General features: G+C 49.0%; 1 protein-coding gene and 1 long non-coding RNA gene across 2 annotated transcripts in view; one reads left to right on the top strand and one right to left on the bottom strand.

Annotated features, from left to right (window-relative positions):
- Window positions 1-2,496, top strand: part of LOC147576978 (uncharacterized) — an 8,090-nt gene extending 5,594 nt beyond the window's left edge. Inside the window, exon 3 of the long non-coding RNA XR_015241367.1 lies at window positions 2,001-2,496. This is a non-coding gene — a long non-coding RNA (uncharacterized LOC147576978). The remainder of the gene's footprint in view (window positions 1-2,000) is intronic.
- Window positions 1,965-26,754, bottom strand: POU2AF1 (POU class 2 homeobox associating factor 1). Its single transcript, XM_086679161.1, has 5 exons — window positions 26,278-26,754; window positions 7,707-7,837; window positions 7,143-7,185; window positions 6,793-7,058; window positions 1,965-4,147 (listed from the first exon to the last, which is right to left on the bottom strand). The coding sequence occupies exons 1-5, from the start codon at window positions 26,291-26,293 to the stop codon at window positions 3,833-3,835; spliced, it is 771 nt and encodes a 256-aa protein (XP_086535287.1). The 5' UTR covers window positions 26,294-26,754; the 3' UTR covers window positions 1,965-3,832.

Genomic DNA, 26,754 nt, shown 5'->3' with positions numbered 1-26,754 from the left:
TAATCAGCGGGTATTCCATTTCAGTTATTCAAGATGAATAAGTTCCTAGAGATCTGACGTATAACATTGTGCCTAGAGATAACAATACTGTATGGTATACTTACAAGTATGTTGAGTGTTCTTGACAAAATTGATTAATCTAATTTTAAAAAATTTAATTTTACTGAGGGCTCATGGGGGGTGGGAGGGAGGGGAGGGTGGGTGATGGGCATTGAAGAGGGCATCTTTTGGGATGAGCACTGGGTGTTGTATGGAAACCAATTTGACAATAAATTTCATATATTTAAAAAAATAATAAAATTTAAAAAATAAAAATTTAATTTTATTTATCTTGAGAGAGAGAGAGAGCAAGGGAAGGGCACAGTGAGGGAGAGGCAGAGAGAGAGCGAGAGAGAGAGAGAGAGCAAGGGAAGGGCACAGAGCGAGGGAGAGGCAGAGAGAGAGCATCCCTGGCAGGCTCTGGCTGCCAGCGCAGAGCCCAAGGGGCTTGAATTCAAGAACCGCGAGATCATGACCTGAGCCGAAATGAAGAATCAGGCACTTAACCGACTGAGCCACCCAGGTGTCCCAAAAATTTTTAATTAAGAAAAAAATGTAAAGCCCTTCCGAAGAATCCATAGGTGTACCTGAAGAACTAACAAATAAGAAGACCAGCTTATGGAAGTTCCTACCCAAGCTTTAAGGGGGAAAAAAAAAGCATCTGAGAAACGTCATGTGTCTGTGAGTCTCAGAAAGGAGGCTCCACTGTAATCAACTGTGTCATCCGTATCCGTATTCCTTCAACAGAATCGATGGAAAATCTCCCAAATTCATGCAATTCAGCGAGGAATTACTGAGTACCTCACCTCTGATTCACAAAGTAGGTTACTACAAAATGAGTTATCTATGATTTCTGATTTCAGGAAATTCATGTTTAGAACACGTCTCCAAATTCCACTGAGAGATGATTGCACACGAAGGATCAGAGAATTTGAGCCTCGTGGTGGCATTATTATTTTGTAGAGGCCCAGCTTCTTTGTCCCACCGGGTACTCATCTTCTCCTTTCTGCCTCATTTCACGCTGGAAATGGGCAGCTTCACGGATCAGAATCTGACAGGGCACCGACCTAGACCAAGGCGGCCCTATGTTCCACACTGCAGACCGAGGGCATCACGGAAGCTGGTGACAGAGGCAAAGTACATTTTTAAAAGATCTTCCCCTCCCACTGAGTGTTGGTAAAACTAGAGGGGGGAGAAATCCTCAAGTACGTTTCCTTTCGCGTCTTTATTCTGGATTATGATCTACACAGAGACTAAGAAGAAAGACAACAGGGGTGATCCAGTAAAGCACATGAAATAGCTGGAGATAGTATTGTCCCCCAAAATCTGCACACAAGACATATGGCAGAATAAAGTGGACTATTAAAAAAAACAAAAACGGTTACCCCAGGAGAGATGAACAGTGAAGGCAGTGATCTCAGAAGTTCTTAGTAACTCAGAAAATCACCTGGGAAAGGAGACCTTCCAATCTGTTACTCACTCTAAGGACTGGTGTTCCAGAGGACTGGCAGCCTTCTTGACCGTCCCTCTCACTGTGATGTCTGGCCCTGAGAGCTGGCTTCCTGTGGGCCTAGCTTCTGACACATGGAGGTACCAGTGGTTGAACTTACCTCTGGACACCCAGCATCACGAGAATTGACTCATGTAGCATGAATAACACCCAGGAAGGGCAATAGGGTTAAACAGTTTCCTTCATCATCTCAGATCCCCGCTCGCCTGGAGACAAGGCTACGGGCCTCGCACGTTGTGCCCGCGGGAGCTGGGCAGCAGGCAGGTGGGGCCGGTTCCTTCTTCCCTTGCTGTGGATCAAGTTGCAAAGTCAACAAGACTGGTGTAAGCGGCTGCCTACACTCACACTGCCCGACACGGAACTGCAGGTGAAGGGGGATTAATCTGATAAGAAATAAAACGCTTCGGCACAGGAGTCTGAGCAAATCTTTATTAACATGTTTCCATTTTAGCAGGAAAACCCAGGAAGAAACTGAGGGAGGTTATTACAACCAAGACCTTTTCACCTCGAGGTAAGGAGACAAAAAGACACTGTTCAAATCTTAGCAAACACTTAAAGTACTTTATTTCCTTGGTAGTTTTTGCCAACTTAACTCCCCTACAGAGATTGCTTCTACGTCCTCTCAAGCCCTCCAAGAGTAGGCTGAAAAATCTTGCATAGTGTTTTCTTAAAGGAAACCAGGGTGTTTGATCCAACAGGCCTGAAACCGCCCCCCCCCCCCTTTGCCTACTCGCCGTCACTACCAACAAAGATGTCAATTCGGTACCTGAAATTTTACGCTTTTAAATCCAAAGAGTAAGTCTGAGTAAAAATCATTCAAGATATTCGTATTGAGATTTTAGGCAGATGCTGAGACATTTGGGTCAAAATAAACCCAAAGCAAAAAAAAAAAAAAAAAAAAAAAAAAATCCAATGAAAGACGACTTTCTGGAGTTTTTATTTTAAAAGGGCAAGAAAATGTGTCCAAGAAGCCATTGTTTCTGAGAAAAGTTTATTACCTCGTCATGGATCCGCCAACTAAGCTGTCTGCCCAGTGCTGACAATGGGGTTAGCCAGCAGATGACAGCCCCTGTCAGGAGATGAACGCCCCCAGCAACAACTGTGCTCCAGCACCAGCCAGTTTGGAGGCCCCCCAGCCAGCAAATATCCGTTGAAATTAAACCCAGTGGTACTTCTGGCTGAGCTTCTAGAAGCCCCCAGGAAGGTGCCTGAGAAGGAGGCTGTGGTCCCACACAATGATGGCTCTTTATAAGACACAGAAGAACCACGTGTGGCACTGAGCGAGGACCCCGCCCCCACGGGGCTTCAGTGAGTTTTGGTTCGCACACAGCGAGCACCACGGAGGGTCCGCCCGTGGGAAGGCGCAATCAGAGGTATTAACCCTCCCGATTATAAGAGCTCAGCTTTCCTCGCAAGTATCCTCAAGGAGAGCGACAAAACCACCAATCGAAGCAATTATTGCTCTTAAGTTTATTCTCCTTCTTAATAACCAAGTAATCTGAAGCTCAGTGGTTCCTTAGTCCTCCTTCTCCCCACCCAACCTTCTCCTCCCCCTCCCCCCACCGCAACACATGCCCACACACACACACACACACACACACACACACACAACGTTCCCCTCCCTCCTCTGTCCCTCAACCCACCCACTCTGCTGTTGATTTTTCTCCCCCGGAACACCACCCCCACCACCTAACTGAGCCCCAGGCCTTGGGACTCTGCTGCCTAGACTGTAAATCTGGCCAGCGCAGAGAACAGCAAACAAAGAATCAACTGTGAGAACTGACAGCTCAAGGACTTGGGCAGTGGGTCTGCGAGGCCACCCCATAGACCTCAAAATGACAGAGGGCAGGGCGGCACTGGCCCCAAGACAGCTCAGCCGGGCTGCTGCTCCAATGAACAAAATGAGGCAGAAATAAAAGCACCTGGGACATGGGTTTGCAACACTGGCATCAATATTACCACAAAAATCTCTATAATTCCTTCTCAGATAGGAACAGAAATGGAAAAAAAAAATGAAGGAAGGAGGAAGGGAGGAAGGGGTTCGGGGGAGGGAGGAAAGGAGAAAGAGAGGAAGGGAGGAGGGGGGGCAAGGAGGGGGGAGGGAGGAAGGCAGAAAGGGAAGGAGGAGGAGGGGAGGGAGGGAGGAAAGCCAATTATTCTAGTTGAGGGTGGAAAGTGTAGTTGTGAGACAGCTACTCCAAACAGGTGTGAATCTGAGGCTCAATCCCAGGCTCAGTGTAAAATCCCAGGCTCGGGGAGCAGGACTCTCCGGGCGAGCAGGCCCTAAAAGCCTTCCACCGAGAGCGTGTGGTTGAGCGCGTAGGCGTCGCCATCCTCTTCCTCCAAAAGCAGCTTGTCGATGGTCAGGGAATTGATGGCCCTCCTGGGGTCTTCCGTGTCCTGAAGGACCGGCTCGGGGATGGAGATGGGAAGCTGGACGAACTGGGGCCCGGGCAGGGCTGGGGCCGGAGGCTGGTACTGCAGGGTGGAGGCGGGCAGTGTGGACAGGGGCTGCGGCCACGGGAAATAGGTGAGGGGCGCCTGGTGCTCCGGGCCCTCCAGCTGGGGCCCCACGGTGGGCGCGGCCGCTCCTCTGGTCTATGATGGGGAAGACAAGGGACCAAGGGTTAGCAGCCCCGGGGGTATCCGCTCGTCCGTCCGCACTCGTCCTGCTCCTGGTGGAGAGCTCTCCAGCCCCCTCAACTTGGCCCCTGCCTGCGCTCTCAGCCCAGGGGGGGGGGGGGTGGGGGGCTCCATTTCCACCTGCTCGGTGTCTCCCCCCAAGGAGAAGCCAGGCAAACTTCAGCTGGATCCCTGCCCCGACTCTCTCTAGCTACAAGTCCTGGCTCCCACCACCTCCCCCCGCCTCCATTTTTCTCTTCTGTGGGGTCCCTTACGAGCAGGACTGACATCGCAGGGCTGAGCCAATTGGGGACGCTTTTCCAGATTTTATTGCATATGAATTCCATCCTAATTTCAGAGATATTAAATTGTGGAGGCGGGGGAGGGGGGGGATGCACATCTTAAAAACTGGTGAAAATACAGCATGTTAACGAGACTGCCCCCTGGGTAGCAGCTGTACCCCCGGGCGGCCGCTGTCACGCCTGGACACACACGGTGTGTGGTCCGCCCTGAGGTCCGCCCACACGGTGCCACTCATCTCCCACGTGCTCGGGACCGACCCAGACGCTGGGGGAACCCGGTGCCTGCCACATCCTCATCCTCCTCTGTCTCTGAGCTGGGCCCCCGTGGCTGTCCCCGGCCGTTCTCGCAGGTGCCCTACAAACAATACCCCTCACGTGGGCAACAACCACACTATAAAGGTCACTTTATAAACCCACACTTGAGGTCAAGCCTGCAAGAGAGGCAGGGCCTGGATTCCGACTATCTCCCGCAGCTGAGGCAGCAGGGACGGGGAGGAAGATCTCTGCGTGAAATGATGTGAGAGAGGCTGAAGTCTCCCCCTACCGCCCCTGGGAACAGAGTCATTTAGAAAAGAGATTATGTCAGTCCCCTGGGAATCTTGCTACAATGCCCGTTTTGGTACAAGAGGTCTGGAGTAGGGCCCGGGATTCTGCATGTCCCATCAGATCCTTGGTGACGCCAGGGTGGCTGGTCCGGGGACCGTAGCTCGAGTAGCAAGGCTTTAGGGTGTTTTTCTATAGAATGACAGAGCTGGGAAGGGTCTCAGAGGCCTTCCAGCCTCCCAGCAAAGCCTGACTGTTTCCAGCATTTCAAAATTCCCATGGAAATCCTACTTTGTGGAGTCAGAAACCGGGGACTGCAGGTTTCTTTGCTCAGGGATAGAATTCCACCAACCCCGGGCTTTAACAGGTCTTATCTCCTGCTAATGAGGGGTGCTGACTAGTAGCTCTCACCAGCTTTGATGCGTTGATTTACAAAGCGGCAAAACAAACAAATTATTTCTTAATAAATACGGTCTGTTTGATACACAGAGCCTTTCAAGGTAGGAGGTGGGGATAATGAAAGGATAAATAATGAGAGAAATCCTTGGGATTGAAATGACTGAGAACCATTACGTCCACCGCTTCCCGCCCCCACCAAAGGCCCCCGATATGGAAATTAGTTGCTTGGGAAAGATGTTGAATTCACTCCTCTAGCCACCATCATCCATGCCCACAACCGGTTTGCAGAGTAGCCAGGTAGGGTTGGGGGAGGAGAGCTCTTGCGTGCCCTTGCCTGGATGGTGATGAAAGGGCAGGTGCAACAGCATGACGCTGAACCCTTGAGGGAAACGGGTGGGGGGAGGTGGGGAACCAAAGCCAGTTCCACCTCCATGTGGGCTTTGCAGCTACTCCTGAGGCCCCAACTCGCACCCCCAGAGTGTTCCCTGAACTGAGGCCGGATATAGCTACACCCATAGACCTTTCCTCCTCCGAACGCTTAGGGGATTCCCATTCCTTTGCTCAAACAGATACCATTCACATAAAACCACTTCTCTTCCTTTGTGTCTGGGGGAGCAGGCCCTTTCTTTCCCATCGGGCACTCGAAGGCAGCCCTTGGTTAATGTTGCTGGCCGACTTTGAGACAATCATAACGTAACATTTATTGAGTGTTTTCTATGTGCCAGGAACTGTGTTAAGTCCTCCACGGGCATCATCCCGATCGAGCCTGACATCAGCCCTCTTGTTAGTATACCTATTTCACAGATGAGGACACCGGGGCTCAGAGAAATTAAGTTACTCAGTCCAGGATCACATAGCTAGTAAGGGACAAGAATTTGAACCCAAGCAATCTGATGCTAGAGTCAGGACTCAACAAATTACCCTGTAGGTGGGTCTGACTTCATCAAAAGTAGTTTTCTGAAAAGTCGTGTCACCTGTTGCAAATCCCACTATGAGGTGACCGATCAGCCTCTAAGTCAGCGGAATAGAAAGAGAGCCCTGGTGTGGCGCAAGGCCCCAGTCAGACCTCACCTGATACCCCCATTCACTGAAAACCGAAACTTCCAACCAAGACCTTCTGCTTTGGGGGCAGCACGGGAAGATTTAGGGCAGAAGGTCCGGAGAACATCCCCGCCCCAAAGAGCACAACGTACGACAAGGGAGGCCATCCGCCTTCTTTGCGGAAGGTCAATGGGAAGAGCAGGCCTCCCTGCGGGACAGGAAGGGCTTGAAGACTCAGTTATCCTGAGAATCAGTAGCAAGAACGATCAGGGGTCAGGAAGTCAGCCCAGGTCCCAAAGGGTGTCCTTGGTGCAGCAATGCTTTTGTGTGACGTACCGTGACATTAGTGATGAGCGGCTGGGAGGCGTAGGTCAGCACGGAGGAGGGCCCCACCACCGTGTAGCTCGGGCACATGGGCTGCACGTACATGTCAGCCGAGTAGGGACAGCTGACAGCTTCGTGGGACACGTACTCCGTGTAGGGTGTCCACGGGGCCAGGGGTTGGAGGGTGGCCGGGGCCGGCTGGGAGAGCCAGCCGGCACACAGGGCCCCCTCCTCTGTCACTGTGGAAGCGGAGACCTCCATGTCAAGGCAGGGAGGACCTGTGGGAAGAAGGAAATTACAGAGTTGCAGGTGTGGCCCAGACGAGGGGCCTGGAGGGGACCGGGGCTGTGGAGAGCTCTTACCCACTGTGGTGTAGGTAGCCAGGGGCTGATGGGGCAGCACCACCTAGAGGGAGGAGAGACTAGGATCAGTGTTCAGCTCTCTCCATCTGGCCCTCTGCAGAAAACTTGCCCAGAGGGCCCCAGGGGAGGAAAGTATACGTTGGGGGGTGATGGGGGGGAATCTTCCTTCTCAGACCAAAACATCCATGTCATGTCCCAGCCGTCACCACCTATACTTTTGGGGGATGCGTGTTTCCGTTTAGCGAGAAGCCTGTGCACGTAGGGAACTGGCCTCGTCGTCTTCCCAAGGGGGCACCCAGCTCACGCCAGGACGTGTGAATCATCTGCTCACTCAGGCCCCCGGCATTGGCTTTGTTCAATGGGGCCAGCCCATGGCCCCAGTCCTCCTTGGTCTACCCAGGGATCACTGACCTGTTCTCCCCTAAGCCCATTCCTCAGCAGCCGTACCTGGCAGCGTGTTGCCTTTGTGGCCTCGCTGAGCCTCGCCTAGAGCCAGGGCCCCTTTGGACACCCCACCGCACACGCACACGCACACGCACACTCGGGCCACAGTGGCCTCCTCACCGCCGTAGGTGTGACAGCCGTCCCGCTGCTGGCATGGCCACGTTTCCTCCGGAGCAGTTCCTTCACTGGCTCCTTCACACGGACGCCCTGGTACGGCCGGGGTGGAGCCGGGGCCTGTTCTGGTGCCGAGGCTGCGAAAAACAATGTCGCCGGTTCTCATCGGCCTCTCAGACGAGCCCCCACCCCAGCGTATGCTCCCCTCTTCTCAAGGGTCTGCCGGCTCACCTCAGCTGTGCCTGAGCAGGGAGGACCCGGGAGACTTCCTAGACAATTTCCCCCAGTATTGCCACTCCTCCTGCCCCAAACCGTCTATAGCTCCCTTCTGCCTCACCAGTTCAGTCCTGTAAACTTAATGTACAGTTGAAAGTCCTGGGCTGCGTCAGCTCAACCCATTCTCTGACCACTTTGCACACCAAGGACTAATAAGCCCTGACTCTGGCCACAAGGGCTACTCAGACTTCCCTGGTTTCCTGCTTGTCTCCTCTCCTCACCTTTACTTGAGCTTTCCAGTGGTCAGGATTCATGCTCTCACTTCTCAGCCTCCTGATCTGCCCTGGCTCAAGGCTACTGCAACCCTCCTGGTGGCCCACGGCTGCCCACAGAAGTGGCTTCATCCTCCAGCCTCTTAGACAGGCCTGGTTAGTGCTCATCATAGGGGGCAGTAGAGGACGGCAAAAGAGCAGGGACGCCAAGTCGGACGGCACAGGCCTCGAAATCTGCCCCTGCCACGTTCTAGCTATGTGATCCTGGGCAAGTTACTAAACCTCTCTGTGCCATTTCTTACCAAACGAATGTCATAAGGGGTCGCTGACCTAGTAAATGGGGAGCACAGTATATGCTTACTATAAAACAGGTACAGAGCAAGCATTTAATAAATTTGCAATCTGCTATATAATAATTAGTAATCCTTCGGTGTAAATTTCGTATGCCCCTAACCGGATGATAAGCTTCTCAAGATGAGATACTTTACCTTCTTTCTCTATATCTTCTCAAGTAGCATGTCCACAGCGAGCTCAGTAAGGGATTTGCTGATTAACCGGTTGGGTGATTATTTGGAATGTGCTGCCATTCACTCCCTCCCACCGCCTTCCCCTCTCCTGGACCCATAGAATGGGCTGCAGTGAACGGTTCCTGGATTCTCCGTGGCTCCCAGGGCAGAGGACCAATACCCACTGGTGATCCACATACCAGGAGCCAGAGAGTGTCCAGCCCTGCTGTAGAGAGAAGGCTCCCTGTGCCCTTTGTCATCAAAGCCGGGAAACCAAAGCACTGAGCTGGAACCGGGCACTTCCTGGCCAGGGAGAGCAAGCCAGAAGCAGTCATGGCTGGGCACTGACCATCTGCCCTCCCAGACAGCCCACAGTCTAGGGCCCTGGGCCTTTGGAGGGCAGGCCTGGTTCAGCCAAGAATAGTGAGTAGCCCTGGCCCTGGGGACTCACACAGGGAGCCCATTATCATTCACTGATAAGGGTCCCAGGGACCTGGACTCTGAATCAAAAGCCTGGAAGCCTAGGTATCTATTAAACCCGGAACCATAGTGCTACCTGGCTGAACTTTGCTCAGTAAATACCCAATTGATAAGAACTCATGCCTGACCCGGCACCAGACCTCCATCCGTGCTCCAGGCACACACGCAGTTGGCCTTGAAGCCCAGCAGGTAGAGAGGCAGCAGGGGGAGGGAAAGGGGTGTCCAAGAGCGCCAGGGACACATAATACAGAGAACCCCAGACTCAGATGCATCCATGGGGCCTCCTCACCTGGCCAGGTAGCAGAATTGACCAGGGAGTGGTACACAGTGAAGATACCCAGGCCCTGCTTCCAGGCAGTTCCGATTCTGGGGGGTTGATGTGGGCCTAGGAATCTATATTTTAAAAGTCTTTCCGGTGATTCTGAAGCTCTGCTGGGGTTAGCATCACTGATAACCACCCCTAATCGAATACCAGAGTTTCCCTCTAACGTCCTGATAGATAAATTATCCTCTTTTTAATTCCACCCCCACCCCCGACCCCGCCCCATCGTAACAAGGAGTCTCAACTGATATTCATTCTTCCAACTATCCCTGGGCACTGGGAATACAGCACTGAGCAAGATAGCTATGGCTCCTGCCCACATGCATCTTGCATCTCGTGGGAGAGACATGCAATGAAACAGTTACAACCGACATAAAATCAGACTGAAACTAGAGTGTGGAGCAGAGAGATCCAGCCCCATACCAGTGCCCCAGCACTACCTGGGCACCATCACCTTCGTAAAAGCAGCATTAACAACAGACTTGAGAGCCAAAAATACCTGTATGCAAAACTGGGCTGTCGCTTATTGGTGGCAAGGTCTCGGATGATTTATTTAACACCCCTGGGCCTCAATAACCCACGTCTCACACAGCAGTTGTGAGGATTCCCTGCAATAATACGCCAGAGGGTCTCAAAGCCATGGCCAGGGCCAGCTATGGTAGATGCTACTTTCCTTCCCCTCCCTCCACCCATTTCCACCTTCCTCTGGGGAGCTTCAGTGTCAGGAAGCTCTATCCTCTTGCTTGACCGGCCGCATGGTAACAAGCGCCATTTTGCCTGGCATTGCCTTCTGATGAAACTCGCCGTTCAGAATCCATTGACAGCCTTCTCACCTCTGCAAATGAAGATCATAATGGCACATACCTGGTAGGCTTGAGAATTCCAAGTAAATGCTTGCAACAGAGCGTGTGCTCAGCAAGCATTAAATACATGTGAGCTAATAGTATCAGCAGTAGTCGTATCTCTTTCCAGCATCGGAAGGCAGATACCAGGTCCCCTGTAGTCTGAATGCATATCCGTCCTTCCAGCTATTTCTTAATGACATGTTCTGAATCCTTCTAACCCTCCTTCTGGGTGCCTCACTCCTACACAGGTTCCTTGTGCCACTTTCTCTCATGATCAGTGATGCCCAGCATTGGCCACAGACCCCAGGTGGGGCCCCACATGGCAGCAAACAGGGGCGCCTGCCCTCCCACACTCTGTTCACTCATTCTCAGTCACCCACAGTGGCTTTATTCGCACCCATATCAGACCACACTTGTCTGCAGCTGGGTTTCCAGCTATTCTTAGGCACGAGTGCAGCCTGAGGCATTGCACACTCGGAAGAAACTCAGGGGACAGGGTTATTTGGGGGTCTAAGCACGGTGGCCACACTCTTAATTCAGCTGAGGGGCAAGAAAGGCTCCATGCCACGTGCTCACATCTCAGTCCAGACCAAAGACAGGTATACGGCTAACCCTCTCTGATTTGCATGTACGCTTGTGGGGAAGGGCCCAGAGGACTCCCCACCCGCTCCCTCCCAGGAAGTGGACACATCGAACACTTGGCTGCAAAGGGGCCAGCTGGGCATTTCCAGGATCTTGTCAAGGGAGGGCTTCCTGCCTCCTGTTGTTTTTGAATCAATGAACAAAGAGGGCTTGGGGGAGGTGCTGTGAGCCGAGGGCATCACCCTCTGATGTCTGGACTTCCTTAGAAGCCACAGTGTCAACAGGTGTGCCCTGGCACAAGGACCATATGGAGAGCAGTTTCTAAGTCCCCACCTCTTCCTAGTGCGAAACTCCCAGAGCTCTCAAGGACCTGCTGCCTCCCCACCTACCAGCCCACAACCAGCTGCCAAGGAATCCAGGAACTGACTGCCAGTGCGCATGTTCGAGTGCTCGAGGGTGCTTCAGCCGGTGTCTTTGCAAAGTGACCGTGAAATACCAGAATCAGAAGCCTCAGGACAATTCCCCAAGGACCCCAGTGGCCAAGCCTATTTGCAAAGCCAAAACCTGTAGTTAGTCCTTTTCACACCAACCTTTGTAAAGCAACAATAAACGTTTCTAATTCTGTGGTAAACACTGTACCCCCCCCCCCCCACCGCCACCAGCCTGAGAAACCAGCATAAAAATTTGGAAGGTGAAAAGAAATTTGTCTGAAATCGAGATTGCTTTGCCTTGGGGGCGTGGGGATCCCTGAACGGAGCCACTTTAAAACAACTAGACTAGAATACTGAGAAGAACATTTTTAAGATTCTTAAAATAATTTCTTAATAATAAATAAGAGACAAAGAAAAGAAAGCACGAGATCAAAATGATGCTACCCGGTCCAGTTTCCCAGAGTAGAGTTGACCAGAAGTGTTAGGAGTCCCCTGACCAAACGGCAGCTTGTCCTGAAAGCCTGAAGCCTCCTCACCATTTCTCCTGTGGTCGAAGGCCCGTTAAGTCTCCTGGGAGCAGCCAAGTGTCCGTCACTGAGGAAAATCTTTCCACCTAAACATGAGCCTCTTGGCCTTTGCTAGGAATCTCCTTTCCTCAGGGCGAGTAACGTCCAGCCATGTTACTTCCCACCACTGGAAGTCAGTCGCCAATGGAGTTTGGGGGAAAAAAACAAAACACAACAACAAAAACCCCACAAAACTCGTTTACAGAAAAACCTATAACTTTGGCCCCAGTGAGGGCTTTCCTTTTCCAAAATAAGCGATGAAAAAAATCTGAAGGTATAAAAAGTCAGCAGAAGACATTTCAGTTCCCCCTGCCGCACAGCCGGACAGGCTCCACGTCACAAAAATAAGAGCCCTGCAGCTGTCGTTCCACTGGAGGGCACAGACCATGACAGATCAAGCCAACAGGTCACTTCTGGCTGTGCTCTGTCTGCATGCGGGCATCGTGTGTGTTCGCCCCGAGCTTAGGAAGCATATGGATGCTACTCATTTAAATAAACACGGCCCTCCAGTTCCCTGAAGAAGGGATAATAAATATCACCGAGGACATATGCAAAATTGTCAGCACTTGTTTATTTAATCGCCCCATGTAAACCACATTCACGCCACAGTGAGGAAGCTAAGGAGATAGGTCCCTCCTCATGGCTCCTGGTGGAGCTCACACCCAGGCATTTGTCACTGTAACTTCTCCTCCAGTCAGCTTTCAGAGAGCCTTCATCAGCCAGGTGCTACCTAGAACGGTGTCGAGGGTCCTCTTGAAAGAAGATGCTTCTCCTAGCCGCTGTCCTGTTACAGATTTCTTGCGAGCCACCAGGGCCAGGCAGTAAGTTCAACAGCAGATAGGACTGCTGCTGTAAGGGCTAGTTGGGATCCAGGGTAAGCCTACATTTCTACCATCAAGGAACCCGGAAGAGGAACCCACCTCACTCATGTCGACTATCTACCTCGCTGAAAGTGCTTTCCATTTACAACTGACTGGTTGAACCTCCCTCCTACAGCCACACAAGGCCATTTTGAAAGACAAAACCTTCCTAGCCCAGAAGGACACATGACACACTATTGATCACTCCAAGTAACCTCGGTAAATATTATTCTCTTTTGCTGTTGAACCTTCAGTATTATTTTTTTAAAGATCCACTAAGGAGAAATACAAATAATTTTCTCTTCACTTGTAGCAAAACCAAAAACAAATACGTGAACAATAGGAATTCAAGCCCAGGGCTAACAAACTTGTCCTAGCTTCTAAGTGAAAACAAAGTCATAGAAGTTGCTGACACTTTTCACTTTAACGTAAAGAAGTTTGTTTGTGTTCTCTGCCTAAGGTAGTTGAGGGCGCCTGGGAAAGTTTAGCTCATGGGGCTAAAGGATTATCCACATCCTTAATTGAAACACTAATGTGAATGTTCCTCTTCTGGTGAAGATCTGAGTCAAAGTTTTCAAATTTGTTCTTTCCATTCATGGACAATGGCTGAGTTTTTTCCAAACAGGAAGCAAGAACTTGGGCTTTGGCCAAAGATTGGACTTGACACGCTACAGAAAAGCTTTCCCGCCCAATTTACACTGGATTGCTGTTTACTTTTTTTTTTTTTTTAATGGACTCCAACAAAGAGATTTCATGCGCATGTAAACGTGGGCTTTCCACTCACTGGTGTTTGAACTGAAAGGGCTCTGCTGCTAGGAGGTATCACCACGTCACTCATACGTTCTAGCAATCTGGATAACACGCAGAGGCGGAAAAAGATAGATGGACAAAAAATGCCTTTGAAGGTGTTTAGAAGATATGAGAAAGTAGAACCTCAACCGAATTACAATCTGGTGTTGCTTGTAAGGCTGCTGAGGCAGCCGAAAAGGAGTAAGTCGTGGCATCTTGATGTGTAGACTGGTACGTCTCCACCAGGAGAGCTCCAAGATGGCAGCTGATCTTGGGCTCTCTGGTCTCATCAGAGAAGGAAAGGGAAAAGTAGTGACATTTCCTCTCTCTTTGTCTCCATTCTAAGAGGCATACTTCCATCAGCCCCACAGAGGCAGGTCACTGGGAAAGGATGAAGGACAGCCACAGACCTGGGCGGGCCAAAAGGACCTAGAGCTGACGACCTGAGAGAGCCAGGGAAGGCTCCTAAAGTACATCTGGGGTGACCACAGAGGTTTGTTCAGTCTTAGAAAGCACAGAGTCCCTGACCAAAGGGGTCTAGGGGCCGAGTGATCCCTGTTGAAGGGAAGCCCCAGTCAGCCTGGAATGAATACCCAGGGTCACCACACTGCTCTCAGGTTATGTTAGGCTTAAGCAGAGAGCTAGTTTTCCTGCAGTCTGCTCTCTTCCACCAGGCTCCTGCATGAGGTGTTCCCATTCCACAGCCTCAATATTACCTGGACTGTCCCAAAGTTCTGGATGTCCCACTCCATGACCTTGGGAGAGGTCAGCCAAAAGGCTGCTAGTGCCAGAGCCTTCAGACTCTCTTCATGGGCACCGCTGCAGAGACATCCTTCCCCCGAGGACTCTCAGGGCCTTCCACACCATACGTCCATCCTCCCTCCAAACCTCCAGCAGAACAAGCAGACCACGCAAGGCTCTTGGGTTGCTCTCTCTACTCCCAGAAACAGCGTCTGTGTTCTGCCTCTTCTTTGTGGAGACTCGGGCCTGTGTTTCCTGGTCGTGAGCTTAGCCCCCAGGAACTCAGAAATCACCATGCTCACCTTTGCACACAATGTTCTGTGACTCACACAGCCTTGACACAAATGATTTCAAGTGTGGCCTCACCACAACTCCTGAAATAGGCAGGGTCGGTCTCCCTCTCACCCTCCTTTCCACTGATGAGGAACACGATGCCCAGAGATGTTAAGTGGCTTGCCCAAGTCCACACTCGTAAATAGCTTTGTCATCAGCTAAACCCAGGACCTCTGATTCCAAGCACAGTCCATTTCTGCCTCATCACCTGCCTGTCCTCTGCCTGGGCAAGTCCATTTATCTCTCTGGGTAACCCTGGAGGTCAGTCACCAAATGTCCCCTGCCAGGTTCTGACCCTCATTCCTCTCGTTGGAGTCTGGGATTGGACCACCCTGATCCAGTCTCCTCTGACTGCCAATTTCCCCAAGAAATAGTGTTTCCAATCTGAGACGTGAAAAAGAAGTCCATGAGAAGGTTACCAGCAGTGTGCTCACATGAGTGACGAGAACTGAGAGGCCCAAACAATTCCCCGCAAAGTTTTATTTTTGGTATTTTCGACTGAAATGACAGTGGATAGGTCCACCTGAGAAACCAGCTGCATCTGCCTGTCTCTTACAGAAACCCGGGTCACCAGAGCAGAAAGTGCTCCCATCTGAGATACACTGGGTCCCAGTGCAGAGGACAAGACTAGGAGAGCCCTGAACAAATACTCACTAAGCAGAGTAAACCAGGTCCCAACCATCATGGAGCTCACCGTCTAGTCTAGTGGGATATCGACATTAATTGAATAAATGCACAAGCTAGAATTACAAACTATGACAGAGCTGCAAGTGCCTCACAGTTGAAGTGTTTTAGCTTGTTTGGCTGGTTTCCACCACCACTTTATTCTTACTTGGACTTACTTAAGCAGCAAATGGGGGTCCCCAGTCTGTAGGGGCTATATAAAGGGGACAGTGCAAGAGGCATAGCTGTTCTCCTTCTGAGGCAGAGAAACTAGTCTGGGGTCAGGCTCAGCCCACACCATGAATGTAAGTCCTGCCCAAGACACACAAAGTAGTTCCAGATGTTCAGGGTCCACCCCCAGCCTAGGGGTCCTGGATGAACTCCAAAGATGTTACACCAGCTGGTCTTATCCTATCTTGGCTGATTAGCCCATGGAAGGCCAGTCCTAGGAACTCAGATTCTGAGATAGAAATTGGCTGGCTCCAGAGGTTCTATATCTCAAATCTAACTTCCTGAGATTCATATTTGCAGGAGCTTTTGAGTCAGGATACAACTGCTCCCAGTGAAGTAAAAATCCACTTCCATCTAAGGGTGGACTTCTTTCAGTGGGGAGGGGAAGAAGCATCTAACGGAACCCTAAAATCCTTGGCCTTGAAAAGTGGCATGATGCTGTTGGGACTCAAGCAGACCTAGTTTGGAAAGCCTAGCACATAGCTTATCACTGTGTGACCCTTGCCAAATCATTTAACATGTATGTGCTTCAGTTCCCCTATTTGCTGAATGAGAGTAATGATATCTATCTCATGGGATTATCATGAGGCTTGGATGAAATTAACACAGTTAAGCACCTAGTACATAACAGGTGTTCAACAAATGGCTATTTCTCCTGTGACCTCAGCCCCTCGCTCATCAGGGAAGTAGCTAATCCTTGTGTGGTGATTCTAACTTCTCTTGTCTTGCTACGTCCTGATACTGAATGTCTCTATCCTCAACACACCCAGAGCGTCTGTGGCCAGCAAGGCCTGTCTCAACCTGCCTTCATTGTGCTCCTGGAAGTCATCCCTCAGGTATCTGGGCCTGGTGTCTCCAAGCAGCAGGGGAGCCATGCTTAGGAGACAGGGGGCCAAAGATGCTGCAGAGAGACTGGTCAAAGACTGCAACTGAAAACAGAACAAGCCTGGACAGGAGACATCAAAATCCCAGCATTGGTCTCTCTTAAAGGTACCATGAGCTGAGCAGAAGGATGACTTTATGTCTTTCTTCAGAAGCCAGTAGAGGAGTACGTTTGTGGTAGATTTCAATTTTTAAAGAATGCCAGGAAGGAGCACCTGGGAGATTTCTGAGAGACAGAGTAAGATGGCATGTCCTTGTCCTGACCTCAGATACAGCCCCTCAAGGAATTTCAGTGTATCTCCCAAAGGACAGAGACAGAACCATGACTGAGACCATGGTCATGGTACTTCTCCACAGGGCTAGAAATCTAGGAGCACATATCCCATATGGGTTGGAAACATGGCAGTGTGAATGGGAAGGCTCTTCGGTGGTCAGGGAGGGAAGTTTTATCACCTATTAGAGCAAGGCAGACTTCCAGTTGACATACTAGGAGCATTGCCTTAGCATTATCAAGAGAAACAGGAATCAGAATGGGGAGAGAGAGGGTCTACACTGAGAGCACAAGACCGTAACGGGGATGAGCCAACCCAACGTGTCTACCCAAATTTTGTAGCAAGGTAGCACCAAAGTGAAGAGACTGAGCAGAGGAGACAGATATATCTTTCCTTACTAGATTACGACCTGGAGGCTGAATCTAGAATTGACAGTCTGATCAAGAACAGGAAAAACCTATGGTCAGGCAGCTAGAGGAGAAGAAATCCAATGGTTTGTTCGTTGATTTAAATAATATCTAGTTTGAGGGGCGCCTGGGTGGCGCAGTCGGTTGAGCGTCCGACTTCAGCCAGGTCACGATCTCGCGGTCCGTGAGTTCGAGCCCCGCGTCGGGCTCTGGGCTGATGGCTCAGAGCCTGGAGCCTGTTTCCGATTCTGTGTCTCCCTCTCTCTCTGCCCCTCCCCCGTTCATGCTCTGTCTCTCTCTGTCCCAAAAATAAATAAATGTTGAAAAAAAAATAAAATAATATCTAGTTTGAGATTTTCCAGACCAAAGAGATTAAGGAAATCAAATTTTCCCAAGACCACTTCCCTGGAGGAAGACTCTTCAGACCCAACACCAGCTGTACATTTAGGGTCAGATCCAAATGCTCCAACCCCAAGGCCTGGGGCACAGCCCCTGTGAGTGAAATTAGACCTTATAATTGATTCACGATGTGAGGTATAACTGCCAGTCAAGATGAGCTTTTTTGCCAAGTCTCTGGTTTACTAACCATGCCTCATGACGTGGGGCATTCCCTCATGAAGTTGCTAGAATAGCAAGCCGGGGAGAGGAGTCACCAGGTCAATCTTTGAGGAACAGATGCCCTTCCTTTTTCACAAGATACCCACATAGACTGAAAATATGACCTTCACACTTTCAGAGCTTAATGCTTCACAGTGACTCACTTTGCTTTGGGAGTGTAGCCTTTACCCTGGAAGTATTCAACCCAAGGACTTATGACCAGCTATGAGGAATCTTGCTGAATGAGTGGAGGATGGGTCCAGGTCATGGTTGTCCAGCTATGACCTAAAGAACTTTGGAATACAGTGAAGGCACCCGGAGTGGCCAACAACAGGAAGGAAGTAGGAGAGTCTGGGGGTGAATAAGCAGTCAGAGCTTCAATATCCTCCCCAAATGGCTCCATTTTTATTTCTGTATTGGAGTTCTGCAGTAGGTTTGGTTTGAATAAAGAGGTTTGTGCCAAAAAAAAAAAAAAAAAATGTTGTAAACACCAGCCTACACATCCTCGGATTTTCTTCCTAATGCTCACATGTTATATTCCTCATAGGCTTCTTCCTCTCCCAAGTTCTAAACAAGAAGTCTGACTATCGTTTTATCATTTATTCTTGAAGATCCATATCCAATGCCACATGCTTCAGGATACCTTCCCTGATTCCATCCTCCACTCTCCACTGCTGAAGATAATTTATTTCATCGCTTGATTTCCCTACTAGGAATAATTCCATTATTGGGTGGATGTCCCCACACAAAGGATGACACACGGGTGATTGATTTTCCTTCCGTGCCTTTCTTTCCTGAATTGGTGTTGCTTTCATCCAGCATTCGAACTTTCAACTCTCTTGTCTCCCTTTTTTTTTTCTCTCTTTTCTATCTCCCCAGCATTTCTCAGTCCTGGAAATTTATAACAATCTTTGTATATTTGCTTCCTGTCTTCCAATTAAATATATGAGTCTTTCTAGAGGATTAAAGAGGAATGCAGCTTTTCTCACGTGTGGTCAGATCCTTTTTGGTCCCAACACCTGGTCTGAGAATATCTCTGGTTTATACCTCGTTGGCTGCCTGTTCTTCCCAGAAAGTGATACTGATGAAACCATTACTAAGAAAGGCAGCACACTGGTGTTTCAGTTTTCGGTATCATTGTGCCATTTCTTGAAAAATTCAAGGGTCATTCTCCTGACGGCTAGATTATAAACACCTCAGTCCAATTTTGTGAATTAAAAAAAAAAAACAAACACAATTGGCCAGTCAGTATGAGCCTGCCGCCTGATGAGGCGTGATTGAAAATTGTGGCCCAAGTTCCAAGTTTGGTCACAGAATGGCCAGCTTCACCATCGGCATTAGCCCTGATCACTAGCCCCACCACAAGTTACAAGACTGGAAATGTGCCGCCCTGCTATTTCACAAGAAATGCAGAACTCAGAGGCCACACAAATTACGATCTATAATTAGCCGCATCAGCTTTGTTCTCAGACGTAGAGCGAGAGGGAGCGGGAAATTAAGAATAGTAACTAATATTTATTATTGAGCATTGACTTAATGCAAAGCACAGTAGTAAACACGTACCACAGCCTGTGAGGTAAGAGCTACAGCCCCACTATATACTTAAGGAAATGGCAACAAAGTGAGGCATAAACCTAGGACTCAAACTCAGATCTGTCTGCACTAGAGGCTAAACTTTAAACTGCTAACGGCATAGAACAGAGACGGCACTCTGATTCCAAATAAACCCCTACTCTCTAGATGTTGCTTTCCACACCACACCACATGCGTGTGTGAACGGACAGCCTGACTCTTCCAAAGTCTAGATAGTTCAAAAAGAAGGCAGTGCCGACGAGGCAGAAGCCTGGGTCCCAGCTCAGGCTGCCACACAGCTCTTCATCAGTGCTGCCCGGAAAACAGATGGGCTACACGTTGGCAGGAGGGGGAGATTCTGGGTCACTCTCTCCACGTTGAGCCCTCCCATTGCAGCTGAAATGTGTGCAAAGAGCCCGGTGCGGGAGGTAAGGAAGCAAAGACCTTATTTCTTTCAGTAAGTTAGATGAAACGCGCGCATCAGAATGAGGGCGTGAAGTATGAACATCAGTCTCCAGCTGCCATACTTGATTTTTGCCATCGGGTGTCCATTCCTTTATCTCACGCAGAAGGCCTGTGCCTTTACCAAGGCCTGTGTGCTTTACCTTCTGAGCCCCGGGAGTGAGCCAAGCCCTGTGGCGGGGACACAGGACAGCTTTGTAAGACAATATTCAGCGTGAGTTACTAACCTAATCTTTAAGCTCAGATTTTCTCATCCAGGAAATGGAGCTTGAAACAGAACCTGCCTCTCGGAGTTTCTCTGAGGATTAAGTGAGATAATACATCCGAAGTGTGGCAAAGACTGGCCACTGCCACACCCAACATCAGCCTTATCCTTTCTGACTTAACAACCCTACACGATGGGGGGTGGGGGGGTTGTTTTTTTTCTTTTTTCTTCTTCTTCCGTGTCCAAAACACAGAGGTGGTGGCTGGAGCTAAAGTGGCACAACCACAAAGCAACTTTGACAAAAGTTGCATGCCAAGGACAACAGACCGGAAAGACGGAAGTAGCCAGAGGTGTCGCTGGGACCGTAGAGTCTGCATACAGTCCTGCACAGCCTGCTGTGGACTTGTTCAGTGCGACAGAGCGAATGCCGCTGTCTTATTCAAACCCACGTTGTTTCAGGTCTCCTCACTAGCAACCAAATGTAATCAGTCTGATGCGACAGAACATGTGACACAGTGCAAGGCACCAAGTAAGTACTCCGTGCCCCATAGCTGGTACATACCCCTATGAACAGGATGGAACGTGTCCTGCCCACGGCACTGCAATGTCCAAAGGAATATTAGAAGCCGTCCCCTGTAACCTCCAGCTCAGTAGTTCTCACCTTGCCTGCACATGAGAATTGCCTGGGAAGATTTGAAAAGCTAATGCCCAGGGCCATTTAATGAGAACCCTCGGGTTGGGACCTGGGCATTAGGATTTCTTAAATTCCCCAGAGCATTCCAATGCGTAGCCAAGGTTGAAAAGCACTGCTCTGTGCAGATGGGAGCATGCCTTCTACTAAATTAAAGACTTGGGTTTGAAAACATGTATTTATTTGGTATAAGCATTCATGAAAGCTCAGAAATTACAGCTAGAAAAAGAAGATGAAGTCAAGTTCACTCTCCCTGCTCTTAGCCAGGAAAGGGCAAGTCCCATTTTATAGCTGGAACACTTGAGAAATAAGGTGCTGAGGTGGCTTGCCTGTAACCCCACACCTAATTACCTGTAGATTGGAAAGTAAACTCCACGTCTCCTGTCTGTAAGAACAGTGCTTTGTCCATGGGGCGCCTGGGTGGTTCAGTCGGTTAAGTGTCCAACTTCAGCTCAGGTTATGATCTCGCCGCTCGTGAGTTTGAGCCCCACATAGGGCTCTGTGCTGACAGCTCACAGCCTGGAGCCTGCTTCAGATTCTGTGTCTCCCTCTCTCTCTCTGCCCCTCCCCCACTCACGCTCTGTCTCTCTCTCTCTCTCTCTCTCTCTCTCTCTCTCAAATAAATGAAAACATAAAAAAAAAAAAAACTTTAAAGAACAATGCTTTGGCCACACCATCACACGACCGGGACAAGAAGATTCCAGAGAAAGCCTCTCTATCCCAGGCAAGCCCACTCTCCTCAAGCATTTGTTCTACAAAAATGATTAAACTAGAATGTTGCCAGGTACTTTATAAATGTGAAACTTACGTTAATAATCTTAATTAACCAACCTTGACTTGGTTGGCTCAAAGTCAGAAACTGGTGACATCTTCATCAGTAGGCAAATAAACTTCTTTAGAAAGATATCAGAAGGAGGAAAGAACCTAATACCTTTATTTTGTAATGGGAAGGTTTAAAAGCAAAAATGTACAGAACTTCTAAGCTAATTAAATGTCCAGGTATTTAGCTAATAAGTGTAGTCAACCTTGGTTCTTTTTGTTCCTTACAACAGAACAGATTTACCGACTTAAACTGGAGGAGAGATTTCCAAACCTCTGACTTGGGAACTTTCTGGGTATAGAGAAAAACAAAGTTGGCATTTTTCTTTAGTGAATACAGGGAGAAGGAAGTGTCCACCTTGAAAGATTATTCTTTTTACCAGTTAATCTGTGTGCTTGGTAGATGTTTGTCACTTACTTTACTTCCTTCTGTGCATGTGACTTTGTGTCTGTCTTTTAGACCCTACTTGTCCTTATCAACAAGAACCACTGAATCAATAACATAAACTTGGTAAGAAGTAAAGGTGCTTACTAAGTGGGCAAAGGTTGTAACACACAATAGAAATGTTAGAGGTACTGCACAGACCTAAATTACTTCTTGTTACCAGTTTGACTGAGTTCCTACAAGAGATAGACTTCCAAATAGTAGATGACTACTATAGGCGTTTCTTATGTTTTACTGAATTTTCACTTCCCTTTAAAAATTGGCTATTTTGGAGGGCCTGGGTGACTCAGTCAGTTGAGCATCCAACTTTGGCTCAGGTCATGATCTCAAGGCTTGTGGGTTCGAGTGCCATGTCGGACTCTGTGCTGACAGCTCAGCCTGGAGTCTGCTTCAGATTCTCTGTCTCCTTCTCTCTCTGCTCCTCCCCTGCTTGTGCTCTCTCTCAAAAATAAATAAACATTAAAAAACATTGGCTACAGGGGTGCCTGGGCGGCTCAGTTGGTTAAGCATCGGACTTCGGTTCAGGTTATGATCTCACAGTTTGTGGGTTGGAGCCTCACATCGGGCTCTGTGCTGACAGCTCAGAGCCTGAAGCCTGCTTCGGATTCTTGTCTCCTCTCTCCGCCCCTCCCCTGCTCATGCTCTGTTTCTCTCTGTCTCTCAAAAATAAATGTCAAGAAAAAAAAATTTTCTAATTGGCTATTTAGTGGAACCCTGGAGTAAAATCCAGAGTTCTACATGAATGACAATTTTGACACCCTAATGTATCTATTTGTGAACCTGTGCTCTGTTGAAGTTGTCGGAAAGCAAAGGCACATTCATGCCATAATAGTTTAATAACCATTTCCTGTTCGTAAAGTGCCTCCCTGGGCACCACAGCAAAGAAACACCAAGGCCATGTCTATGGGGAATCAAGGCAACTAGCCAGTTCAAAGAAAATCAGGCAGCCTGCCTTTCATTATCATGTAAACCTTCCCTTACACAAAGAACAACAAGAAAAAGCAGTTATGTGACTCATTCATTTTGTAACAAATGGTGTTGAGTTTATTATACACGGTTCCATAGCTTTCAAGGAAGAAGTCAATCAAATCAAATTTCAGCATTATGCAAATCGCTTAATCAATTGACTGCAAATTTTACCTCCCACTGGCGCTGGCATTGTGTGACCCCAGGACGCCGAAAAACCTGAGGAAAAGAGTATCTAAAGTATGAACCAAATCATTTTAGTTCAGAGGTCAGCAAACTATTTTCTGTAAAGGACCAGATAGTAAATACTGTAGGCTTTGTAGGTCATATGGCACCTAAAGCAGCCCAACAATATGTGAATAGACACGGCTATGCTCTGATAAAATTTTATTTGCAAAAACGGTTAGTGGGACCCATGTGGCACTAAGGCTGTGGTTTGCAGATCCCTGATTTAGACCCGCGAAAAATTGTTTGAAAGATGCTGTCACTCAAGAATATTTTGGTGATGTCTTTTTAACTCTGCTAATCAAATTGTGGAAAAGGAGAGACAGGAAGGAATTTAGCATAACCCTGATCCTTCCAGATGGACACAAGGGAGCTATCACAGGACAGCACATACTCTCTCTCACCACGCTCAGGAGACTTGATAACACTACGTACATTCCCTACTTTAGTTCTGACAGAAGCCTTGTAAGGCAGGCATTAAAATTCCCATTTTCCAGATTTTTAAGAATCTAAGAAGGTTGAATAATTAAGCTGCCGAGCCAAACCCAGACCTGCCTCACCCCATCGCTTCTGCTGTTTCTACTGCCCTGTAGCCAGTTGGCCTTAACAAGGACCTCTCATTGGGGTGGATGTGAATTCATATCCACTCGGGACCTGTAGGACGAAGTGCAGAGCCCAGAAGGGAATCTGCAGGTGCCGTGACTTCTTTATCTAACCGGCCAGTCAAGCAAAGCTCAGATCCATGGATGAGACTCGAAGATTTCCACTTCTGTGTGTCAGCATTTCCGAGCTGATCTGAACCAGAGTCCGTGTTCACATTTCGTTCACAAACAGGGATCATGGCCAGGCAGGGAGGAGGCAACATTTACAAAGTGGATGTTTTCTTAACCCTTTCCAGAACCCCCTAGTACAGTCATTTCAGATCATGGCCCGAGGGTGTTTTCTGAAAAAAGAAAGTGCCTTTTCAGCACTCTTGGTGTCTGATTTCAAACTCTGCCCTTCCATCAGGTGATTCTAAGTGGGCTGACAATGCTGCCCTGTTTTTACCGGTTTCCCCACAGAATCTAGTCACCTATGACCCCTCAGTGTCCTGGAGGAAGGTTTTACTTGAATCCAGGGTAAGGGGTCCGGTGCCCAGGGCCTTTCTTAATTTCCTTTAAGGTGCGAAAGGACACTTAAAGATAATTTGGATTGTATGCATCCGAACCTGTAACACCATTCACTCCAGTTATTCCACTGAGGAGTTTACAATACAGTCTCCCTAAGGATGCGGCTTTGCTGGACCTGACCGACCTCTGGGGTTTCAGCAAGAAACATGCCTCCAGCATCCCCTTAAAAAGCAAAACAAACAAACAAACAAAAAAAAAAAACACTGCTAATATCACAAGAGGAATTAGAGAAGGAAAAATGCAGTGTATAACCAAAAAGGGGGAATATGGCGGCTCATGAACGCAGGAAAGCAACCCGTATCCCAGACACTGAAGGCAAACGACAGCGATCAACAATATGGTGGCATCTCAGCTCACCAAGGTAAGGGTAGCTCTGAGGAATAGGTAGTATTTTTACCCCATTTTACATATGAGAAACCTAAAACTTTAAAAGAAAGAAAGAAAGAAAGAAAGAGAAAGAAAAAGAAAGAAAGGAAGGAAGAAAGGAAGGAAGGGAGAAAGAAAGAAAAGGAAAATGACTTACTCTGAATAGGTAGGAACCAAGGCAGAAGTCCCCCAAGGGCTCATATAAAATCCACCAATTCAGCTCTAAGCGTAAGGGCTTATAGGACGCTCAGCGCTTCCAGTAAAGACAATAATGCCTGCCTCGGCTGCATAGCTGTCCCATGGGGCCGGCAGCCGTTACCTCTGCAGGTCAGGGTCTTCCTTCACGTAACTGTGCACACCACCCATATCAGCATACCTCTAATTGCTGTGGAAGGATTCCATAGCTCTCAAGCCCAAATGGAAGTTCATCTCTTTTTATTAAAAAAAAAAAAAAAATTGCATCTTGCTAGTATCAACGATGAGACCTCGCAGTCTGAGAGATTTTGAAATCACTCCTCCAAATTATACATTAACAAGTTCAATTCCAGAGAATTTACACAAGTAACAAAGGAGAACAGTGAGTTGGTGATAAAGGACTCTAAGTTACGTTTTCATCGATGAAGGTGTATTTTCAGAACTTCAAGGCCTCCAGGAGAATATCTTTGTGTAAAATAAACAAAGACTCCCCAATGTATCATCTTCTGTAAATCTAGATTCTCTTATATGAAGTTTGCTTGCAGTAGGGTGTACATGAATTTGTTAAAAGGCATTGTAAAGACCCAAGCACCTTGGAAAAGACAGAGTGATTTTTTTTGGTAATATTTCTCTCTTGAGGTAGCACAGAACTGAGCCCCGGTAAGGTTCAAGTCTCATGAGGCTGTTGAGTTGACTTTGTTATTGCAAGAAAGGAATGTTGTAGATAATCTCTGTATGATTTCCATTATTAATAACAGGAGTCTCTGTTTGATCCCACATAATGGAAAGTAAAGTTCACAGTTGTTCCATCCGACCCCAGGGATAAACATTAAGGTTAAAGATAAACCCGCTGCCCCTTTGCACTGGGACACACGGGCCTCGCCACCAAGGCGTGGAGAAGAGTGACTTAGGCAGGACAGCGGAGCGAGTGGAGGCACGCCTGACCAAAGCCAAGTTTCCACATTGTCCCAGGGCACACACGCAAACAAATCACGCCTTCGGCAGAAACCTAAGTCACTCAGACAGCAACAGGCCCGAGGAATTGAACCCCAGGCCACAGGGCAGCCGTGGATGAAAAACAAAGCCAATCATGTGAAGGACCCCATGGCCTTCCCCTCTCGGCCCCAAACCAATGTCACAGTTGGCTTTTCTGTTGTGTGAATCATGAACTGCCCTTTCCTCACCACAGTGATTCATGCCTCGCAGCGGAGACACGATGAGCTGTCCCACCTTGGAACACTAGTTCGTTCCCCTCCAGCCTGGAAAATCAGCATCACCTCTGCCAGGTCGCTTTCTCCACCGGGCTCCGTCGCCCACCTGGCCCCTGCGCCCCCCTGGCTGGGGACGGGCACCCCCGGTGCCTCCATCGCCACCACCCCCTCCCCCGTCCCCGGGTGGGCTCACCGGTGAAGCCCCGGCCCCTGCCCGTGCTTGCACGGCTCTGACAGCCACGGTCAAACCACTTACGTTTCTGCCAGAGCATGGCCTGTGACAGGATGTTGCCTTTTCTCTTTGAAGCAGACAGTTTGGCTGCTTTCACGTGAGACCTGGGTGTGCTCTCCTCCAGTGTAGCCACCGCCTGCTCAGAGGCTGTTTCCTCGGCTTTTTAAAGGCCCGAGTCCCCGCTGCGCGGGGGCACAGCGTCGTCACATCCTCCCACCTCAGGTACCCGGGCGCTTTTTCTGTAGCAGGGCTGCCCGTCACCCCACTGTGCGCTCCCTCGGAGGCCCACCGGCCACAGACCCGCAGAGCCAGCCAGCTGGATCTGAACAACAACACAGCACAGAAGGCCGCGTCCTGATGACCGGGGTCATCAGAGTGTGGTGCGGTGCACGGTGAGCGTGAAAATGTCTGTGCGTGCGAGCTGAGCGAGCATGTGTGTCAGCCCTGGACCTCTCTACACCCACGAGGTGCCCAAAAGACCCCTGGAAAACTCTGGCTTTT

The sequence above is a fragment of the Puma concolor genome, chromosome D1, assembly GCF_028749965.1.
Source record: "Puma concolor isolate L17-30 chromosome D1, mPumCon1.1.hap2, whole genome shotgun sequence".
Classification (NCBI taxonomy): Eukaryota; Metazoa; Chordata; class Mammalia; order Carnivora; family Felidae; genus Puma; species Puma concolor.
Note: the sequence above shows the minus strand (reverse complement) of the source record. Positions and strands in the feature narration are given on the sequence as shown.